This window comes from Vicugna pacos, chromosome 27 (assembly GCF_048564905.1).
Source record: "Vicugna pacos chromosome 27, VicPac4, whole genome shotgun sequence".
Lineage (NCBI taxonomy): Eukaryota > Metazoa > Chordata > Mammalia > Artiodactyla > Camelidae > Vicugna > Vicugna pacos.
The window spans coordinates 21,914,641-21,938,098 of NC_133013.1; the positions used below are offsets into that span (position 1 = coordinate 21,914,641).

At 47.2% G+C, this 23,458-nt stretch overlaps 1 protein-coding gene across 9 annotated transcripts in view; it reads right to left on the reverse strand.

Moving 5' to 3' along the window:
- The window catches only part of ARNT2 (aryl hydrocarbon receptor nuclear translocator 2), a 163,878-nt gene that overhangs the window by 64,992 nt on the left and 75,428 nt on the right, over positions 1 to 23,458 (reverse strand). For all 9 annotated transcript variants that reach the window (XM_072950898.1, XM_072950899.1, XM_072950905.1 and 6 more), the window contains 3 exons: positions 7,193 to 7,295; positions 3,044 to 3,109; positions 2,601 to 2,686 (listed from right to left, as the gene is read on the reverse strand). In XM_072950898.1, the coding sequence (XP_072806999.1) occupies positions 2,601 to 2,686; positions 3,044 to 3,109; positions 7,193 to 7,295 (255 nt within the window). The remainder of the gene's footprint in view (positions 1 to 2,600; positions 2,687 to 3,043; positions 3,110 to 7,192; positions 7,296 to 23,458) is intronic.

The following is a 23,458-nucleotide window of genomic DNA, read 5'->3' on the forward strand; positions in this document are numbered from 1 at the left end:
ATGGTGAGAATTCATGACCAGCAGAGCTGTCCTGCAAGAAATGTCAAGACAAGCTCCTCATGAAGAAGGAAATGACAGAGATCAGAAGCCCAGGTCTACACAAACAAAGGGAAAGCATCAGAGAAATAACAAATTAAGGTCAAATAAAAGCGTTTATTTTTATTACTCTCATTTGAGGTAATAGATTTTTGTTGGTTTAAAGTAACAGTAGTAACAGTGCAGAGTTGACCCTTGGAAAATTGTGGGGGCTAGGGTGTTGACCCCCGACACAGTTAAAAATCCATACACAGCTTCTGGCTTCCCCAGAACTTAACTACTAATAGTCTATTGTTGACCGGAATCCTTACTCATAACATACACATTCAACTGACGTGTATTTGGTATGCTGTATGTATTGTATACTGTATTCCTTCAATGATGTAAGCTAGGGAAAGGAAAACGTTATTAAGAATCATAAGGAAGAAAATATATTTACAGTGCATATGTGTATTTATTGAAAAAACTCCACATATAAGTGGACGCATACAGTTCAAGTCCGTGTTGTTCAAGGGTCAACTGTATTGGGCGCTGACAGTAAGTGAAATGAATGAGAACAGTATTATAAGAGATGGGAAAGAGGAAGGAAGGAAAATTTAGTTATCATGTATTTGCACTACCCATGAAGTGACATAATATTATTTGAAAGTGGGTTTATATTAGCTGTAAATGTACATTTTGAACTTAGGGCAAACAATAAAGATATTTTTAAAGAAATGTAATTGTTACGCTGAGAGAGAAAAGAAAAGAAAATCATATAAAATGCTCAATGAAAACTAGAGAAGGTGAGAGAGAGGGAGAAAAAAGAAACAAAGAATAAGTACAATGAATAGAAAACATGTTAGGTATTCATCGAACTATATCAATGATCACATTAAATGTGAATGATTTAAATACACAGATTGTTAAGTAGATTAAAAATACTTGACCCGACTGTATGTCGTTTACAAGAAACTCACTTTAAATATAAAGACACAGTTAGGTCAAAAGTTAAAGGATAAGAAAGCTAGACCACGCTAACACTAATCAAAAGGAAGCTGGGGTAGCTACAGGAATTTCAGACAGAGCGGAATTTGGAGCAAGGAAACTGATCAGTGGTACAGAAGGGCACTGCATAATGACAAAGGGGTCATTTCTCCAAGAAGACATAATCCTGAACACGTATGAACCTAACAACAGAGCGTTAAGACGTGTGAGGCAAAGACAGATAAAACTGCAGGGAGAAACAGACAAATCCAATACAACAGCTGGAGACTTTAAAACATCCTTCCTTCAGTAATTGATATGTCAAGCAGGTAAAAATCAATAAGGATACAGTTGTCCTTAATAGCACCGTCAGTCAACTTGACCTAACCGACATTTAAAGAGTGCTCCATCTAACAACAGCAGAATCCACACTGCTCTCAAGCTGGCACGGAATCTTCACGGAGACAGATCACATTCCAGGCCATAAAGTGTCCACAGATGTTTAACATTGCATATGTTCTTTTAACAATGGATTTATTGAGAGGTAATTCACATACCATAAAATTTGCCATCTTAAAGCACACAATTCAGTGGTTTTTAGTAGATTTGTGGGTTGTGCAACTATTATTGCTTTTTAAATTTAGAATGTTTCTGTCACCTCGAAAAGAAACACTTTCCCATTAGCGATCACTCCCAACTTTTTCTTCCCTCCCAGCATCTGGAAACCACACACACACACACACACACACACAAATCGATTTCTTGTTTACTTTTTGTCTCAATGTCTAGATATTTCACATACATGGAATGATGTAGTGTGGGCTTCTGTGTCTGGTTTCTTTCATTTAGCGTGATGTTTTCAAGGTTCACCCACATTATGGCATGAATCAATACTTCATTGCTTTTCACTGGTGAGTAATATTTCATCATATGGATACACTACTTTTTATTTATCCTTGCTCATCAGTTGATGTACACATGTGATTTGTTTCTGGTCTTTGGCCACTATGAAAAATGCTGTCATGAACATTCAGTACGATCTTCTTCGTGGACATATGCCGCCATTTAGCTTGAGTATATACATAGGCGTGAAGCTGCTGACTCATATGGTAACGCTATTTTTAGCATTTCGAGGAGCAGACTGTTTTCCAAAGCACTGGCACCATTCTACATCCCCACCAGCAAAGTACGAGGGTTCCAATTGCTCCACATCCTCACCAGCACTTGTCACTGTCTGTGTATTTTAACCCTAGTGAGTGTAAGAGGTATTTCATTCTGGGTCTTGATTCGCATTTCTCTAATGGCTTGAATACAACTGTCATTTCAAATGGCCCTCTGCCTTTGCAGAGTGCTCTAGGTGACAGACCACAGAAAGGGCCTGTGAGGCTCCAATCCCCTTTGCAGGATCGCTCTTTTTAAGAGACTTCTGTTTCAAGTAGCGGGACTTTTTTTCAGTTACAGAGATCACTATGTCCGACTACAAAGGAAAATGAGAGTATTTTCCTGTCTCTTGCTATAAGAATGCGTTCCTAACAGGACACCACGGGGACTGAAACAGCATCCGATCCCCTGGGAGTGAATGTGCAGGTTCCGCTTACCTGCTGGCGGCCAAGCCTTGATGTAGCCTGTGCAGTGGACCACGGCGTACTGGGCTTCTCCTTCTTTCACAGGGCCGAGGCCGTTCCTAGACAAAGGACGTCTGTGAGGTCACTTTCAGCCCTTGGGGGCGAGGCCAGGATGCCCATGAGTCCTTTGGTATCTAAGCTACTGCTGGCCTTGGGTTTTCGAATCTTAAACTTCCCACCATCCTGTTTTCCCTCCTCCTACATGGTCTGAATGCCCAAAATAAATCCACCCCCGTCCCTTTTTCATCTTAGCCACTGCACCCTGATGTACAGTCTCCTGGTCTTCTGTACACTTAGCCCCTCCTTCATGTTAGGCCTCTAAGGGATAGCTGCCAAGTTCAGCTGCTCCCTAGCTTAGTGCATTCATGCCGTCCACCAGCACAGCCCCAAAGCATACATCAGAAAGGCCTACTGACCTGAACCTTTTCCGCATGGTGGTTATTCTGTTTAGAGGAAGGTGGTCCAAAGGAGCATTTCCACACCTAGGATTTGATAGATACATTAGAATGAGTGGAGACCTAGGCAAGTTTATAAAGCACACAGGGCTGCAGCCAAGTAGGTGCGCTGTACCTGGCGCGGGCACCAGGTATCGTTCAGGTGAGTCCTACAGCCAGTTTCTTTCCACAGTGCAGAAGCAGGCTTGCAAGCCTGTGAATTCTGATTGTCGCTGAAGGCAAGAGACATGCGGCCCACTCTGCAATGCACACACACTGCCTCAGGGCCCAGCCCAGGAGCCAGAGACCTACAGAAGGACTCTCGGAGGAGCCTGGCCATGCTCTGTCCTGCAGATTGGTTCTGTGTAACTGGGTGGCTTTCAGGAAACCAGGGAAGGGGATGATGACAGCAATAGTGTCTCTTCAGGCCTGAGCAGAGACATCAACACAGAACAGATGTTGCCAGTTGATGAACAGAAGCATCTTCTCTGGCTTTAGCTTCACAGTGTGGAAACTCCCTCCTTCCCTGCAATGCTCTGGCACTAGGAATGACCAGACAGCTGCAAGCCTGCGGATGCCAGGACAGAGTGGGGACAGAGGGAAGGATGAGTCTAGAATCAGGTCTTTCAGTGAGTCGTTCTCTGGGAAGCAGGGGGCATGCGGCATCCCGCTGCCCACTCTGGTAGCACCTTTTCTGCCTCCCTTCTCAGTGACCCTCTCAGCATCCCACGCTCCAAACATCCAAAGCCTGCACTGTGGCCAAGCTCTGACCTCTCCTTGGTGTGTCCACTTTTCACATGTGGTTCCATTTCCCAACTCCACGGCAAGTAATATCCTGGATGCCTTAATATTCAATACAGCAAAGATAAAGAGCCCAGTTACACTCTGAGACCTGGGACAGCTGCCAGCACTAGCACATTTTCATAGGAGAGTGAATCCGAGACATTGCTGCTGGGGATGCTGGCATGGCCCTCTGCCCTCTGGCAGACCAGACCCAGTGTCTTCATGAAACTAAGCTGCTTTATTTGGAGGACAAGGCCACGCTCTCAGCAGACGGCAGTGCTGCTCACCTCACAGGTCAAGCCAGGTAGTGTGGGCCTGGCACTGGGAAAGGCAGCCTCCAGCATGTCTTGGGAGGCACCAGGGCAGGGAGGGGACTGCCTGCATCTGGTTGATAGGACAGTGACAATGGCACTGGAGGCTACTCATAGAAATCGTGTCCCCGAGGCTTCCAATAAACATACTCACAAGGGAGCTGCTTAGATGGTGCAGTGAAGAATTCACATTGCTGGTGCTGTACTGAATGCCCATCAAACTAGGATGGGCATTTATTCCACTGACCAGAGCACTGAGGAAAGACCTTGCTGTGCTGGACGACATTAACTGATGGCATTTTGTCCCTGGATGGACCCTAATACATGTGAGTCCAACTACCCAGCTTGCCCCCGTCGGCTGAACAGAGGGAAGGCAGTCTGTGCAGACACAAGGCTAAGTCACGTGGAGCTGCTCTCGCACTGTCACTCCAACACCATCTGACCACCTGGGGCAGGTGGTGGAGGGGATTCCATCCGTGTCTTCCGGAAGAATTCCAGATGCTCAGCCGGGAGAGGAGCTGACTTGGAGGAAAGGACAGCCACACTCAGATCCCCTGCTGGCTCCCAGGGCCCAGCTAGAGCTTAGAGAGGCAGGTCCCTGAGATGGACTAGCCTGTAGATGAACAGGTTTAAGAAGTCTAGCTGCTTTAAAGGTTACTTTACATTAGTGAAAATATAAGCGTATCTTAAAGCATCGATTGTTGGAACTTCATAGCACCCAACAGACGCTCGAGTGGCAAGTCCCAGTCCCAGCAGCAAACAGCTGCAGGAAGTGGCATTAGTGAGCGGCTCCACCGTGCCCAGCCCTGAGATCGGAGCATCGGGCACCTGGCAGGGAGGAGGGGAGGGTTGGAGAGGGCAGGAGACGCTGGAGCTGCACCAAGATCGGTGAGGGCTTGAGTGGACTTGTCAGGAGAGGTGCTGGAGAAGAGGCTGGGAGACCATGTGCCCAGGGCGGCGGGGACAGGCTTCTCTCCTGGGGCAGGGGGGTCTCAGCCTGCTGCTGGTTCTCCCTCTGAGGTCCAGTGACTGATCCTCAGTCCTCACACTCGGGACTCATCAGTAGCCTTTGGCAGGGGATCATAGCTTCCTCCTAGAAACGGACACCGGCCCAGCCGCTCCTTTTCAGCCTCTGCAGGTTCTTCCTCGCCTCCCCGATGCAGGAGTGGTCCAGGGCCCGGAGCTCTGCCCTCTTCTCTATTCACACTCACTTCCCAGGCGAGCTCATGCAGTCTGGAGGCTTTAGATACCATCTCACTGATGTCAGTCCCCAAGCGCCTATCTTCAGCCCCAACCTCTCCCATGAATTCCAGAATTACATGTTCAACTGTCTACTCATCCTCTCCGTTTACAGGTCTGATAGGCATCTCAGTCTTCAAACGCTTGAAACTTCCCTCTAACCTCAAATCAGCTCCCCCAGGCTTCTGCATCTTGCTAAATGGCAACTTCCTTCTGGTTGGGCAGGCAAACATTTTAGATCTACCTTTGAATCTTTTCTCTCATACCCTACAGGGCTGGCTCTATCTTTGAAGTACGTTCAAAATCTGAGCACATTTTACCATAATCACTATTATGACGTTTCTCACCTGGTTTTTTACAACAGCCTCCTCATGTCCACCCTTGTTCTCCCCCTGCAGGTTTGTTCACCACACAAAGCTAGAGTGATTTTTTTAAGGTAATTTAGAACATATTACACTTATGATCAAACTCCAGTGGCCTCCTATCTCATTCAGAGTAAAAGTGGAAGTTTTATAAGGGTGGTCTGATCTAATACTTCTACTTCTTGGGCTCATCTCGTACCATCCGTCCCCTATTTCACCCCATTCACCCTGCTCCTTGAATATGCTAAGAGCATTCCTGCCTCAGGGCCTTTGCACTTGCTATTCCTGCTACCAGGTGTTCTCTTTCCCCAGGTATCCAGGTCTCATTTACGCACTTCCTCCAGGTCTCTACTCAGATGTCACCTTATCAATGAGGCCTTCCTTTAACCATCCTACATAACATTAAACTAACAACGCCAACTACTTCCTACGCCTTGAATTTGCTTTATTTTGCTCCGTAACACTTATTACCTTGTGACGTGCCATGTATTTACCTGGTACTTTTGTCTATCGTGTCTCTCCCTGCTCTAAAATAAAGTTCTACAAGGTCTGGGATTTGATGCTCTATTCAATGCTGAACCCCCAGCGCCTTGAAAAGCACCTGGCATCGGCGGGCCCTCAATAAAAATTTGTTGAGTAACTGAATGAATGAACAGAAGAACAAATGGGAGGCACGGCCTCATGTTACTGCCCTGGGGATTCCACACCCCAGACAGAACTGACTCTGTCCTGTCCCTCCTGTCTTGCAGCCAATGCCACCCAGCCCTCTGGGACCTCAGGGCTGAAGGTACAGGGAAGTCGGATTTGGATCCGAGGATTCAAGATCCCAGCTCTTTGTTTTTCAGAGACAGAGCAATCCCCTGATTACCCCGAAGTGCAGTCTCTTCTGCTCTTCTTTGACAACCATGTGTTAACCAATGTACGCAGATGTCTCGGGAGGCTCAAAGAGTAAACACAAATCAAAGCCCCTAACCTCAGGGCAATTATAACTTACTTACAGAGCCAAAACACGTGCACTTAGAATATCAACAATGTAATAATTAAAGGTGAATTTAACATGTACGAGCCGGCACAAGGAACCACAGGAGCAAGTATGGAGTTGGTAGGTCTTACACAAAATACGCTGAGAAATACAGAACCTGGAGAGGTTGGAGTCGTAAAGGGCCCCGAAGGACAGCGAGAAAGTTGAGACGCAGGGGACAAGGGGAGGCCCGTCTAGGAATGGGGAGAAAGTGGTGGGAAATGAGACCTGGTGGAAGGGTAGGAAGGGGGAGGTTCTGCCAAGACAGATCACGAAGTCTGGAGGCTCACATGCTGAGTCAGGAGATGAGTCCCTGCAGTGAACATGTGATCTTAGCAGAGCCCATCAGGACTCGACGGCAGATGAGAAGGGAGCAACCCGACCACAGCCCCAGCCCACGTGTCCCCAGACAGACCTCATCCTGCAGATGAAGGACCGCCGGGAACCCATGCACATCCTCATGGACGACTGCTGCCCTTCCTTCTTGACCGTCCCAGTCTTCAGGTCCAAGATCCGGCCTGAGGGAGAGAGAGAAGGACATCTGCTAAGCCTCTGCCTTTGACTAGGGGGGCACAGGTGCGGGGAGAGCTCTGCCAACGAGGACAAGTGGGGCCATGCAAGTTGTGTGTTTCTTGGAATTTCCCACATTCTTCAAGCAATCAAATCCACACAATTCTAAATGCCCTGTTTTCTTCAGAGTAGTCCACACTTGCTGTCTCTGCTTTGTCCAATTCCATCACCTCAGGTCACTCCAAACTGGCTTTCTCCCCGACTACTTCACAGAAACGGCGTCCACCAAGGTCACCAACAACTTCCTCACTATAAATCCAAAACACGTTTTCCCTTTGTCTTATCTGACTGTTTTGCTGAACTTTACACGATGGCACAATGATTCTCAAAAATCCTCCCTGCCCTTGGCTTCTGACAAGCACTCTCCACTCTCCCCTTGTCTGACCCCTTCATCCCCCCGAGGCTCCGATCTCAGCCATCTTCCCTTCCCCTGCAATGCATCCCCTATGCATTTCATCCACTCCAAGGCTTTGATCATCACCTCTGTACACTAATGACTCTACATCTACACCCCAGGCACCAAGATCTAAACCACCGGCAGCTGACTGCACACCTCAAAGGCAGCGTGACGTCACCCGCTCCTCTCCAGGTACCGACGAAAGGATCTCCGTCAACCAGCAATCTAAGTCGGAATCCTAGATGTCTGTCCCTCACCTCCTGCACACTCAGTCTGTCTCTCCATCTCGTCTGCCTTGTTCATTGCTGCTGGCTTATCATGCCTCAAGGGAGACTCACTCACTTTGAACCCGCAGCATCTTTTCTCCTCAGTCCCTCTTTCACACGCCTGACGGCTGTGTAGACGACACATATCCGACTTGCCCTCCTTGGCTTCAACTGCACTGCTTACAGGAACTCCTTACACAGACCTTCATGACTTGGCCCCTGCCTGCCACCCAATCTCACTTCCCCTACATGTCCCATTACCCTGTTCAAGAGAAACATACTAAGAGTCACCTATGTCATTTTAAATGTTCTAGCAGGAACATTTTTTAAAAAGTTGAAAGATACAGGTGAGGTTTACTTTTATTAATATATCCAGAGTATTATCATTTCAACATGCAATCTGTGCAGAGGATTATGAATGGGACATTTCACAGTCTTCTCTCATACGAAGTCTTGGAAATTGGCATCTACTTTACATGTAGAGCCCCTCTCAACTCTGATGAGCTCTGATTTGGGTGCTCAGTAACCAGATGTGGTTAGCGGCTTCCCAGAGTATGGAGTGCAGCTCAGGACCACAGCCTCACCAATGCACTCACCAGGCATGCATCTCTGTGAGTGCCTTGTGCCCTCACACATTTGCAGATCTGGACCTTTCTGCCAGGAATTCTCACTCTGTTCCAAGTGAACTGCTATCCTCGGGAACTCTACTCTTTCTTTAGGACCAGTTCACGTGTTACAACCTCTGGGAAATCTTCTCTAGGTTCTTCACATAGAGCTTCCTGTCCATTTCTTCATTCATTCATTTACTCATTCATTCAATGCTTTTCATGAGCCAGGCATCTAGTGAAGCTCGGGATGCAAATATGAGCAAGATTCAGGTCTACTCCCTGGCTGGTGGAGGAAATAGAAATTTATAACAATTTCCACATTGTATCATAATGATTTAACTACACGTTCATTCATCTTGACCTTGAGGTCTGTATCTTGAAGAAAGGAATCAGGTTAAAAATGCTGTGTCCTAGCACTGCTGACAGTGCCTAGTTCAGCAGACACTTAGTCCTCTGTATTCGCGGGTTCCACGTTCCCAGATATAACCAACCACGAATGGGAAATATTTGGGCAAAAAAATTCCAGAAAGTTGCAAAAAGCAAAGCTTGAAACAACTATTTACATAGTATTCACATTGTATTTACAACTATTTACATAGCATTTACACTGTTATTACATGGAGGTGTTGTAAGTAATCTAGAGATGATTTACAGTATAGGAGCGATGTGTGTTGGTTATATGCAAATACTACACCCTTTTTATGTGAGAGATGTGAGAGTCCACGGATTTAGATATTCGTGAGGGTCCTGGAACCCCCATGACACTTGTATATGCTAGTTGAACTGAATAGTTTTTACCCATCCTTAAAAGGACTTTTCAACAAAATTGGCATTAAGTCATATGCTAGTATAAATGGATTGTTACCTCCTTATCTCTCTGTTCCTAAGTCAAAACACTTACACACTCATCTGCATCTATCACCCACCTTGCTCTCATCTCAGAGGAAGAAATCTGAACCTCAGCGTGTCCTCCCCTCCCATAACGGGCTTTATTCCATCAGCCAGACCCCTCCCAAACCGTTATCTCTATATTCTCCCCTCCCCACAACCTGCTCCTTCCAGTATTCAAACACCACCAAATCGCTTTCATCAGGGGTGGGGGGAAAACAAATAAAAACAAAAACCTTCTTTGACCCTGAAGTTCCTGTTCTCTCTCCACCTGCAGTCAGAGCATCCTGTCCGCACGCCCCAGTCCTCCCGATGGCTTGGTCCCTGCACCCTGCCTTCACTACAGCTCACATTGCAGCTCTGGCCTCAGCCACTGGGTCCCTGTCTGTTGCCACATTTAATAAACTCTATTCAGTCCCTCTTGATTTTGTCCCTGACCTCAACCAGTCCATCCTCCTTGGAACAGTCTTACCCCGGGACCTCTCCTTGGCTGGCTCTCAGCCCTTGTGGTGGTTCCTTCTCCCCAGCCCAGACCAGCCGGGGCTGTTGGTGCTCTTGGTCAGGGGACTCCATTTCTCCCTCACTCTCCCTAGGACCCTCAGTGATTCTTTGGGCTCCACCACTCCCTACATGCTGATGACACCGAGATGGCATCTCCTGCGAGACCTCTGGGAAGCTCCTCTGTGTCCAACTGTCTTGGGCATCTCACTTCACAAATCCAAAACCAAGTTTGTCTTCCTGCCCAAAGCATCCAGAGCTGCCCTTTCTCCACACTTCCTTACCCTAGTCATTGGCACCGCCACTACTCCGTTGCTCAATCTAGAAATCTAGTAGCTGAGAACACGGACCTAGCTTTAAATCCTGCCTCCCTCACTTACTGTGTGACCCTGGGCAAGTTAGCTGTGGACAATGTCAGCTGTCTGTCCCCAGCTCCCGCAGCAGCAGTGGGGACACTGTGGCCCTCACTTCCCACGTGGACCAGGGCTCCGTAGGTGTACAGCACGCTCCAGACACCAGTAATCACCATCATGCCCACCACGGATCTGTTCATCTTTAAGCAGGATGTGTACCCCCGAGTTCAAGCCCATCGAGGGCCCCACCCGGGCCTCGCAGTCTGAGGGGAACTTGGCACCCCCCACCACGGAGGAGGCACCAGGCGGCCGCCGGTTCTGTGCCGTCTGCATCCCAGGTTTGACACCTGTCTGTCTCACTCCCAGACATCTTCTTTTTATGGCTGTTTTAGTGTAAACTGTCACTTGCTTTATCATCTACCAAATGGCAAATGGTTTCAGCTGTGAAGCAGGCCAGCGTGAGCGTCTGTCAAATTCCAAAGTGTGCTCTGAAAATAAATCACAGCTGCAAGGCACATGAGCCCTGGAACATGAGGAAATGAAAAAGCATATTTCCATGGTCTGCTGTCATGACCCTGGGAGGCAACTGCTTCAGCGTTTATTTCTCCGTGCGCTTCTCCAGTTTCCTTGGGCACAATGAACCCCTTTCCAGACTCCCAGGGAATGGAAAGCATCCCTACTTTATACAGTAGGTGTGTTCCCGAGAGGCTTATGTAACTTGGATTTTTGGCAAATTTAATAGCAGGGGGGATGTATGAAGGCACTGGGCTGAACTCGGCCCTAGGCAGTGAGTCTCAGTGCAGGGGACTGGGAACCGCTCTCCATCCCACAGGCAACTGGGTGTGGAGTTTCCTTACACCGGGGCTCCCTGGAAGAGAAGCAAGCATGGAGATGTAGCTGCTGCTTACACTGCTCAATCTTCTTTCCTGACCTGCAGAAACCTTGGGTCTGCTTAGAACCGTGGGTCTGCATTTCTAGGGCTGGTCCCCCGCGGGTGCCTAGAGACACAGCCAACCAGGCCAACGCTGACCCCTTCCAGCGTCTCCCCCAGCCCCAACCCCATCCACTGGGTCGGGAAGACTCAGTCCTTGGCTTCCTGTCACTGGGCTGGTCCCACCATGAATCCCATCCTGCTTGCCTTTGGCCAGTACCTAAATTCCCAGCCACTCTGGTCACCTCTCCTCTCTGTCCCCTTCACCCACAATCTAAGCCCCCTGCTCCACTCCCTCTTAATCTCCCCCGGGGTGCCCTCCGGAATGCCCGCTCTGAAATAAACAAACTCCCACACCCTCAGTTCCTTTAAGAAATTCCCGAAGCCCCTGAGCTAACACATCAGCCTGACCTGCTGCTTCCCAGGCAGCAGCTCTTCTGGACGAGAAGCTTGTCCTCCACATCCCACACGCCAGGGGTCAGAGGCAGGCTTGCCATTGTCCTCAGGAGCCCTCCTCTCCTCTAACCCCAGCTCCTTCCAGATTCATGACGTCAGCCTTGTCCACCCGCTACCCCTCTGCTTCTGTTAGTCTTCTAACCTCCGGGTGGCTCCTCCTCTTTCCTTTCAGACATCAGCACATGAAGACTAAGCACATCGCAGTCCTTCTCTGCACCCCAAGACCTGCAATCATGCTACCTGGTTTCAGCATGCACGTGGAGGCTCCACCTAGCATCCCACCTCAGTACTTGCCCTCCGCAGCTCTCCACGGCGGCCCCCATCACTACCACCAGCTTCCGGGACTCACAGGCATCCACAACTGCTCCAGTGGAAACTGAACACTCACACATCCCCTCCTGGACCACAGCTTTCACGTCTGCTAGTCCCGTCACTCTGGCCCTCCTGCTTCACCAGTTCTTTGAATTCAGCGAATCTAGTCCCCGAAGCCTCCCACCCCATCAGCTTCCTTCTTTTAGTGCAGAAGCCACGAGCTTCTCTCTGAAAACTCTCCAGAGTAGGCAGGGCTCCCGTTACACAACGGCCTGCTTTGCCGATGAGGCCTCAGAAATCTTCCAACATGACCAGCGGCTGTGGAAGCAGGTATTTTTCTGGATTTAATGTGCCAAAGAGAATCATGAGAGAGTGAATAACACATCCCCAAACTGAAGTATGCCATTTCAAAGTGAACAGGGTGGCCAGGATGGGAGACACCAGCCCCGTGTGTGCAGTCGTGAGAGAGGAGCAGGGCACCTCGTTGCTCCATCTGTCTCCTCAACCGGGAAACAGGCTGAGGCGTGCCTGCTTTGAAGGTGATGTGGGGACTGGAAGACTCACTCCCAGGAGCTCAGTGATCTCCTTCAAAATTTAGAGTATCAGCGATGGTAGGCTCCAGGCAGCCACTTTGTGAGCCCTGAGATGACCATCCTGGGCTAGAAAGCCACAGGTCCGGGAAGTTCTCTTAGACTCAGCCCAGCCCCTACCTCCCGGCTTCTCCAAGGACACAGGCATCCTGGAAGGTTCTAAAATAATGTACATGACCCTATCTCAGACTAAAAGCTTGAAGAACTACTTTTGTCCTTAAAATATTTAAAATTCTAAAGCTAAAGTGGTCTTTTTAGAAAAATCACACACAAACACATACACACATACACAAATACTATTAACATTTAGGTGTACTTCCTGTCACTCTTTTTCTATGCATGCCTGCTCTTTCTTTCAGTTAACTGAGGTTTCATGGTATATATTTTTTCCACTTTATGTCACAGCATACACTCATAAGCATTTAATCATAAACATTACTAGAAAGGCTCTGTGATATTATTTTGAGTAGACCATTTACCATTGGCCATTAAGTTCTTCCCAGGTTTTCCATATGACACATAATGCCATGGTAATTAACTATATGGAAAAAAAATAGCCGTGTTGTCTTAGGACAGATTCCTGAAAATGGAATTATTGCATCAAATGAAAACAATATTCTTAAGGCTCTTAAGGTATTAAGAGTGAACTCTGCGGTCAACATATTGACCAATATTCAGTCATATACTGGAAAGAATGGACACAGTTTAGAGTTTTAAACTACAGCTTTTAAAAGACAGTTAAAAAGCAGAAGATGCTTTAGAACAGGCGTTGGTAAACTCTGACCTTATGACCCAAAGCTGGCTCATTCTCTGGTTTTTAAATATTTAATGGAACACAGCCAGGGCCATTCACTTAGTTACTGCCTATGGCCCATTCCGTGCCACAATCGTAGAACTGAGTAGTTGCGAAAGACACTATATGACTCACAAAACCAAAAATATTTACTATCTGGCCCTTTACAAAAAAACATTTGCTGATTCCAACGTTAGCAAAAGAATGATTAGGATTACCACATTCTGTTGATTCTTATTTTTTGGCTGGCTTTATTCCTTTGATGACTATGTAAGTTTAAAAGGCTAAAGCTCTAATCTGTTCTTAGAAACAGTGATCAAAACATATATGTAAACTAAAAAAATGTGCAGTATATTGTATATACGTACATATTTACACACAAAGTTGTGTGTATCGTGCAGTCAGACTAATAATTCTACCTGATAAAACTGAAAATGGAAAAAAAAAAAAGAAAGATTATAAAGATTCCAGCAATAGAGCACCTTTTTCTCTGGGCCGAGGGCCCTTCTGTAGTTGTTTTCAGTAAGTTGATTTTTAAGTATTATTTTGGTCAGTAGTACGTTTTTGAAAAAAGAAGAATCAGAGGTTTGTCTTGGATAAGATCACAAAAGAAGGCTTTGTGCTCATAAAACAGCTCCCCAGGCTGTAACAGAAACACAAATATAAATTAGAATTATTTCATCAAAAGAATCCTTAAGAAAACTGGAAACATCTTATCTTGGTTTAAAAGGGAGGAAAACAAGAGAAAATGATTAGCAACAAAAGCAAAGCAACAGCCCCATGATGGACAATAACTGATGTTGTTCCAAAAATGTGTGGCCCCTGAAATGGGAGCCCAGAGGCTGGAAGAGACTTTGGTTGCTGTTCTAGTGACAATGTGTTCTCGTTCTCTAAAGGCTGAGCCCAGCCATCACAGCAGCTGTGCACACAGGAACAAACACCCCCCACAGCACAGGAATCCAGGCGGTGCGCACAAGGCCTGCTCCAGAACAGACTCCAGGGCATGAGCTACGTCTGCAGCCAAACTATTTCTTCTTAAACCAGAAGAGGGGAGCTCTGGATGGGCAGCAGAGTTGTTGGGGTCATCTGTTCTTCTATCCGCCCAGACCCTCTCCCACCACAAGGCTCGTGTGCTACTCCTCTATTATGAAAGTCCAAGGAGCTGCCACCTTCTAAGAGCCCACCTCTCTGGATGTAGTGATTACTTGGGTACTTGGGTACTTGACACAAGCTGGGCCAATCATAGCACCTCATCCACCTTCTGTCTGTAGTGATTGGTTGAGGGCTGAACATTTGCCACAAGCTGGACCAATCATTGTACCTCACTCTTCCTCTGTCCATAGTGATTGATCCCAAGACCAGGATGTGACCCAGGCAGGCCAATCAGAGCCCTCCACAGGCAAACTGTGATCATTTCTACCCCTCTCCTCTTTTTCTTAAAGAATCTGAGCATGGCTTTTTCAGCAGCAATGACTCCAGCTTCCTGGAGAGCTGGATCTAAGACAATGAAACCGACTCTAAGAAAATAGCGAAAACATAAACTGGTGAAAGACTATCCTCATAGTGTTCAAACCTTTGGCGCCAATAGGTTTCCCTTTTTAATGCCTAAACTAGCTCAATTTTAGTTTCTGTCACTTGCAACCAAACAGCCCAGACTAATATAGCAGGCCAGGTACTATCATAAAATACTATGAAACATTTTCTTTGCATCAATTTATTTGATCTACATCATGACCCTAGGAAGAAGGTCACAGTGGCGTATCAAGGTAGACTGTGAAGAAAACAGAAGGGTATTGGGAGCAATCAGCCTCAGAGGGGAGAAATATTTTATCATTGATGTTGCCAAGAACTGCTGGTACAGGGTGATAATAAAAAGCAGATGAATTTTCAGTAGGCTTTGCTGTTATTTTTTAATTATCTATGAACAGCACACCCCTTTATTCCTGGCAGCGGGGGCAGAAGCTCCCAGCAAAGCCCCCTCCTTGCTGGGTAGCTTATATTGTTCCCATGAGGAAACTGAAGCCCACAGACACTCAATAACTCAGCCAAGATAGGTCTCATAGCTGGGAATGGAGAGTCAGGATTCAAACAAGAGTCCGCATTCTTCACAGGATCGACTGCTCTGGGGAGGTTGGAGGCCCCACTCCCCTCAGCACAAAATGAGACAGCACCCACCCCACAGAGGCAGACAGGCAGTGAGAGGGACAGGAGGCAGCCATCTGCAGGAGACTGTAGCCAGCCTGTGGCAGTTTCAGGATCAGAAACCTAGACTGGAAAAATGTGAGGTTTTCCCCTCATAATTCTTATTGTGTGCATGTTTATCGCTTTTCAGTTTTCCCTTCTGATTGAGTAAAGACCTGCAGATTATGCCAGCCTGTCTCAGCTGCTCCTCGGACACTCGCTGGAAAGGGTCTATGCCTCCACTTGGATGGGGTTATGGAAGGAGCAGCGCCTCAGGGCAGGACGGTTAGAATGACCACATCTGCTGGTTCCGCCTGGGGCAGGCCTGGGTCTTCCCTATTGTCCCAGCATGGTTGTCAGGAGAGCCTCTTCTCTGTCTCAAAGTGCCCAGGTCTGGACAACACATTATATACATGTGGTCACCCTTTACAAGGTGATCGCTGAGGGAATCAGAGTGAGATGCCTCCCACCCGAGGAACTAAGTTGACATACTTGGCTAGATTTGAGGCCACCCAGCCCCCCGTCCCTCGCCTGTGCTCCTCTGCTCCTGGACAGGTCTCCGTTTTGACTTCAGGGGGAGAGGGCGGTTCTCTGAGAGTCTCTAGGAGGAATAGGATGTGCTAGCAAGGCAGGGCCTGGCTCGGCGGGACATGTTCACCAAGAGTCCAAGTTCACTCAAGCTGAGCTGGGGGCGTCAGCTCGGGCAGAGTGGGAGAGCTCCATTCTAAAGAAACCCCCTGGGGGCCCGAGGGAGCGGCTGGCTGAGCTCAGGCTGCTCTGGCCCGGACTGCGCCGGGTTACCGCTACCCCAGGAGCACTGCCTGAGTCAGATTCAGGGCCCCGACTCGTTGCAAACGCTTGGAGATGAACGGGAAGGTGAAGTCCCGAGACGAAATGTGTTCGAAAGTGCTTCCCTTTCTCCTTCCCTTAATTCTTGCTCTAGAGAGGAAGCCTTTCTTCCTGACACTTCCCTCATCCAGAAGGCATTCATAATTATCTCGTCTGCGGCACTGCTCTACGATTTCAAATCCGCATCCAATCATAAATGGTGCTGACAGGCTGCGAGCCTCTCAGGGTAGGAAGCCTGTCTTACTCCTGTGGGTATCCCCGCAGCCCAGGGCAGGCTCTGCTCCCTAACTGAATGGTACCTGTATACCTTTTCATCGCCCTACAGCAAATCACCACAAACCCAGGGGCTTCAAACAACACCCATCTATCAGCGCACAGTTCTTTAGGTCCAGGTCTGGGTGGACCTGACTGCGTTTTCTGCTCAGGGTCCCTCAAGGCCAAGATCAAGGTGCTGGCTGGGCTGGGCTCTTGCCTAGGTCCTTGGGAGGAAGCCACCTCCAAGCTCACTCAAGTTCTTGGCAGATTCAGAGTGTTCCTTGCAGTTGCTGGACTAAGGGTGTCCGTTTCCTTTCTGGCTTTTGTGTGTGTGTGGGTTGGGGGGGGTGTCACTCTCGGAGGGCCATTCACAGAGCATTTCTCACTCCACCTTCAAAGCCAGCAATGGTACACTGAATTCTTTCTGTGCTTTGAATCTCTCTGATTTTCCCTTCCGTCACCAGCCAGATAAAATTACTTGCTTTTAAATGGCTTACGTGATTGGGTCAGACCTACTTGGTTAATCTTTATTTTTTAAGGTCAGCCGACTTGGGACTTTTCATCACATTAGTAAAATCCCTTCCCAGGACAGCCTAGATTCATGTTTGAATAACCAGAGGATGGGAACCTTGGGGAACCTTTGAATGCACTGCACACCATTGTCCCTAACATTACTGCTTCTTGGGCAGATGACTTGCCTTTTTTTTAATGTCCCCCAGGCCAGAGGGCCTCCCACATGGTCAGTGTCCAATAGCTCTGTCCCGAATCACAACCACCTGCCATGGAGGTTGAGCTGTCATGACTGTACGGTGACCAAATTACAATCCCCACATGCTCCAATGAACGTCCGAGCTCCCGACATTTCAGCAGCACAGAGGCAGTAAACACGGGCCTTCCCATAGTAACCTGGGCCCCTGATCAACCAATACACCTCTTATCTGATTCTGTATGGTCATCCAGGCAGGCAAAGGCTGGTGACATCCAATGGATGGCACAAGCTACGTGTGTCTTAGTAGCTAGTTTACAACTATTTATCCGCTGGGGATACTGGCCCTTGACTCTGGAAGGGGTTTAGTAAGAGAGGACACGTGGTTTAATGGCGGAAACTGAGGAATGCTTCCTTACCCTGCTCCAGGTACAGGCTGCGGTGAACTCTACCCACTTAGACCACAAGCTGGGCAGGGACCTCCCGTATCACGTAAGACGCTCACAACTCACCCTGGGCGGGGAGAGTGGGATGGTGGGCATGTGGTGAATCCAAGACAGGAATGGACGACAAAAGGCAGCCCGATTACCCTGAGATGGAAGTAAACCACACGGAGCAAGAGGTTTTTTTGGTCAAAATAAAATTGTCAAAAGAGGGAGCATGGAAGGTCAACAGCATCTAGAGTCTGGTTGGGGGGAGCGTCTATTAACTGACCCTACTCAACAGAAACTGCACAGTGCGAGCTACAGCAGGCTCACAATTAGCAGGGATCAAGACACTGCTCTCACTGAGCTATTCAATCAGCTCAGCTGAAGTCTGGAGGAGAAGTCCAGACAAAGCGCAAAGGCAGCCCAGAGCGCAACAGAGAGAGCACTTCGGGTCGGAGAGTGCAGAAGGGTATCAGGAAAAAGTTTTTGCAAGAGGTGGTGTTAAAAGGAGCCTTGGCGGTCCAGAGAGGTGGAGCTGGAGGGGAGGGGTGCCCCAGGCCAAGGGATCAGAGCAAGGAGTGGGACGGGGGAGGGAGGGGTCAATAATGGGGCAAAGTCCTTTCCAGCTGGAGCTCAGCAGCAGAGAGGCTGGGGCCCAACCGCAGGACCCCGAAGGCCAGGAAGGCATGAACAGAAGCAAACAGAGGAGCCCAGCCTTCAGGGCTGCTCCACTGTGTCTCACACGGGGGCAGGAGAGCCAGAGACTCCAGAGGTTTAGGAAATGCGCTTCCGATAGGCGCGTCCGTCCCCTGGTGGTGTTGGCAATAAACACTGAATACTTTTGCAAAGGCCACATCATACAGTAAAAGCTAAACTTCTAACTGCCCCAGAACTGCCTGGGGAAATTCATATGATTTGTATTTTAAACATAAGACTAATCATAATTTCGATTTTTAGAAGCAAAGACTTGCACGATTAGCATTAATATCTAAGGCTGCCCACCTCTGACACTCAGGGAAAGAGAGGCGCCAGCCTTGGAGAGAGAGTCGTTGTCCCAGCTATCCGAGGACAGCATTCAGTCTGCAGCAAAAAAGCGTGCTGGTGCGGACGAAAAAATGCAGCCTGCCTTTGGGGTGATCACCAAATGTGATGCCTGCCATCAGCAGTCACTGGCAGCCACCCAACAGTGCACCCTGAGGGGAGTTCGGGGTGGAGGAGGGCAGGACACTGGCCCTCGAGAGTTAAGATACATACGTAGTAAAGGAATAATTTCAGCGAGCCCAGACTCTTCGTCTTCCCACACACAAGAAAGAACTACAATCATTGATGTGAGATGTCGGTTTTTTGTGATTAACAATAATTTTTTCATGTTCAGCTCTCTGGTTTTGTTTGTTTGTTTTTACTTTTTAGCAAAAGCTCCTGTATATCCTGACTCCTCCCTTACATCTTTGAACAGTTCCTCAGGCCTATCTGAAAAGGCTGATTCCTGGGCTACGGCTCAGTAAGGTCCCTGAATAAAATGTAACTCAACTTTGACGTTGTGCTTTTTTTTTAAGTCAACACGGGAAAGAAGCGACTGTTGGAAACAGTAGTCACGTTCACTGAGCAAAACGGTGCTCCTGGCAGACCCACAGAGTGAACTATTTCTGGGGAGCAGGGGTAGGTGTGAGGGGAAACATCCCTCCTCTGAACCCTCTGGCTTTTCTGACCAAGGAAGATGGTGGCCGGGGTTTGGGTTACGACTCGAGCCTGTGGCTGTGGAAGAACGAAATAAACAAAAGGGTTCATACGGACCCCCGACTATGGCTGGCAAAGGATGGCTAACAGGCCCTGCAGACACTCAGGAGGAGCCTCCCTGCCAAGCAGTCTGGTTTCCGTGTCAATCCTTCCGTCTCCCCACCCTACGATCTGGGGAGGGTGCTAATGAGCCACTAACGAGGCAAGGAGCAGGCACCGCTCTGCAAAAGGAGGGCAGCAAAGACCTCATCAGAGAGATCATCACCTCGTGCGTAACTACAAGTCCAAGACTGAGACACTCAGGGTAAATCCACACCGAGGGGCAGAGAGCTCTGGCATGGGTGACAGGTCACCTCTGCCACCTGAACAACAGCTCTCACAGCTCCTTGAAAAGACCCAGAACTTAACAACTTTCTCCAGCACTCGCATTCCAAGCATGACGTGGAATCACGGGAGTGCCGCGTGCTACAGCCCGGGGCTCTGCTACTCATTATAAAATCATCACCCTACAGTTTCCCCGTGGCCGGCACCTCTTCTGTTATTTAATCTGCAGGCAAACGTACAAATGCTTCATCCTGTTTAGAATATGCTGGAGTGTGATGTAAAGGAATGCATTCCTCTTGAGGCATCATGCTACAAAAACGCCAGAAATGCAAGCCCGAGGGTCAGTGATTAACCCTCCTCTCTGTCCTCCACTGCAGAAAGGCCTCCTGGTGTACGGAAGGACGCCAGGCTGACATGCAGTTCAAGAAGGTCAAGAAGGCGGTTTTAGGTTGTGCCTGGCCTACCCTGCAAAAATTGCTAATCAAATGACCAAAGAAATACAGAAGTAGCAGGGAAAATCCGCATCCATGCAGACAAACAGTGGAAGGGGCCTTGAACAGATCAGAAACATGGAGGGACTTCTGAAAGAAACAGTGCATCTAGGATGGGATGAGAATGAATCTGAGCAGCCTCACGGCTCAACAAGTACAAAGAAATGGGCTGCCCGGGAAGGAGGTGAAGGGGTCCCTAACAGAAGCCTTCAAATCTGCAAAGTAGAAAAGAGACAAGAGGGTCAGAAAGCAGGGTCTGGACACACAGAGGCCAGAAGGAGAGCTCTCGCATCACGCTGACTTACAGCAAGCAACCTGCCCCATACAGAGGAGGAAAGGCTGCTTCCAAGCAGCATTCCTGTTAAAGGAGTGGGCCACGCCCCTGCCAACCTGAGGCTGCCGCGCCCAGCGCTCGCAGGCGCCTCTGCCTGCACAGCCTTGTAGCCCCGACCCCCAACCTAGACAAATTAAGTTTTAAAGAAATATACAGTGTCCTAAACCATTTCAAGTCTTAATAAATGTTGGGAACATAGGATGAATAAAAAGGTGAGGTGGGGGAAGGTTAGCTTAACACAGGAAAAGATTCGGTACATGAGAATGAAAGAAGTGATCCGAAAAGCTAGAACAGTACCACCCTGCTCCGTGAAACGTATTTCAGGAAAGAAAACAACATCTTGAATTACCAAATCTCAGCTATACTTAAGGACATCTTTCATAAGTAAAAAGAGCAAGCTGAGACCAGGAAAGTTTGGTTTTAGAAGAACCACATGATTTCAGGATTGAAAACCCAAATGGAGGCAGTGAAAAGTGATACCGCTGAAAGCTCAATTGCTAAATTAAAAGAAACCATTGAGAAACTCTCCCAGAAATCACAGAAAAAAAAAAAGAAAGAAAAAGGAGGTGAGTGTGATAAGCAACCATCTAACATTCCAAGGGAACAGTCAGGAGATCCATCAAAGGAACTGCAGAGAGCTGACAGAGACAGGAGAGGAACTCAAAGGAATATTATAAGGACTTCTGCTTCCAACCAAGATGGAGTAACAGGGGCCAGATTTACTTCCCCTTCTGAAACAATCAAAGCAACCAACAAAATACGTAGAACAATAGTAATCAAAACACTGGACACAAAGCAGTGGTGGATGTGATCCCTGAGATGGGGAACAGACAAGATGAGCCCTTCAATGTCTCCTGGAGAACACGTCCAGGCTGCGGCACAGGCAGAGGGCACTCAGACTGAGCCCAGCTGACTCCCTGAGTTGAGAAAACGGAGCTGAGAGACCAGGAAGACCAGGTAACTGGAATTCACAGGACAGAGAACCAGAGGGGAAAGACGTCCACACAGAGAACTGCAGAGATCTGCAGAGGGCTCCCCTTGAATCAGCTCCAGGGCACTAACTGATGCATGCATGAGAGGAGGCTGCCGGGAGTCACAGGAAGCACCAACTGAAAGGTCAGAAGGGGCTGTGAAAACCTGAAAATTGAAAAAAACTGAAATTGTAGACATGAAAACTACAATGTCTAAGATTAAAAAAAATCACAGGATGGAATTAATACCAAATTAGTGCAGAAGAAAGACTGATGAACTTGAAGACATAGCAAAAAAATTATTTTAAATTAAATACACCATACAAGTTTCTTCTATATAGCGCAGGGAACTATATTCAATATCTTGTTGAAACCATTAATTAAAAAGCATATGAAAATGAATATATGTATGTCCATGTATAACTGAAACATTATGCTGTACACCAGAAATTGACACAACATTGTAAACTGACCATACTTCAATTAAAAAATTAAATACACAGAGATAAAAAGGATTTAAAAAAATAAACAGCATCAGTGAGCTGTGGGTCAACTTCAGGCAGTCTAATATACATGGAATTGGAGTCCTTGAAACAGAGGAGAGAAAGATGGGGACAGAAAAAAAAAAACTGAAGAGTGAATGGCTGATATTTTTAATAAATTTGATGAAAACTATAAACCTGAAAATCAAAGAAGCTAAATGAACCCCAAGTGCAATAAATATAAGAAAACTGTACTAAGCTAAATCATAATCGAATTGTTCAATACCAGAGACAAAGAGAAAAACCTTAAAACCAGAAAGAGGTATTTTGTACAGAGGAACAAAGATAAAGATGACAGCAGATTTCTCATAGGAGTCAATGCAAGTGAGAAGACAGTGGGGCAAAAATCATTACCACAAACAAACAAACAAAAAACGCTGCAGACCAATATCCCCCGTGAACAAGATGTAAAAAATTGTAAACAAAATGTTAGCAAGTCAAATACAACAATATGGAAAAAGTATAATACATCATATCCAAGTGGACTTTACCCCAGGAATGCAAGATTGGCTTAGCTTTTGAAAAATCAAACAATGTAATTCATCATATGAACACACTAAAAAGGAAAAAAGGAAAAACCGTATTATCATCATGACAGATGCCACAAGAAGTATTTGACAAAATTCCTAATAAAGGCACCCAGCGAAGTTTGAGTAGAAGGTAACTTACTCAAGCTGAAAAAGCATGTCTATGAAAAACTTAAGCTAACATAATACTTACTGAAGAAAGACTGAATTCTTTGTATGATCAGGAAAAAGACAAAGATGTCCATTCTCACCACTTCAGCCCTACATTATATGGAGAAAAATACCATTTACAATAGCATAAAAATACAAACTACTTACAGATAAATCTGACAGGTGTGCGAGATCTGTACACTGATAGTAAAAAAAGTAATGCTGAAAGAAATTAAACAATAACTAAGTAAACGGAGGGCTATACAGTGCTCACAGGTCACAAGACTCAGTGTTACTAAGATATCAGTTCTCTCCAAATTGATCTATAGATTCAACACAACCTCAATCAAAATCCCATCATGCTTTTTTTTTTGTAGGATCAGACAAGCTGATCCAAAAATGCATATGGTAACGCAAAGGACCTAGAAAAGCCAAAATAACTCTGGAGAAGAATAAAGTTGGAAGACTGACACTACTTGACTTCATGATAAAGCTCAGTGATCGGGACACTGTGGGACCAGTGT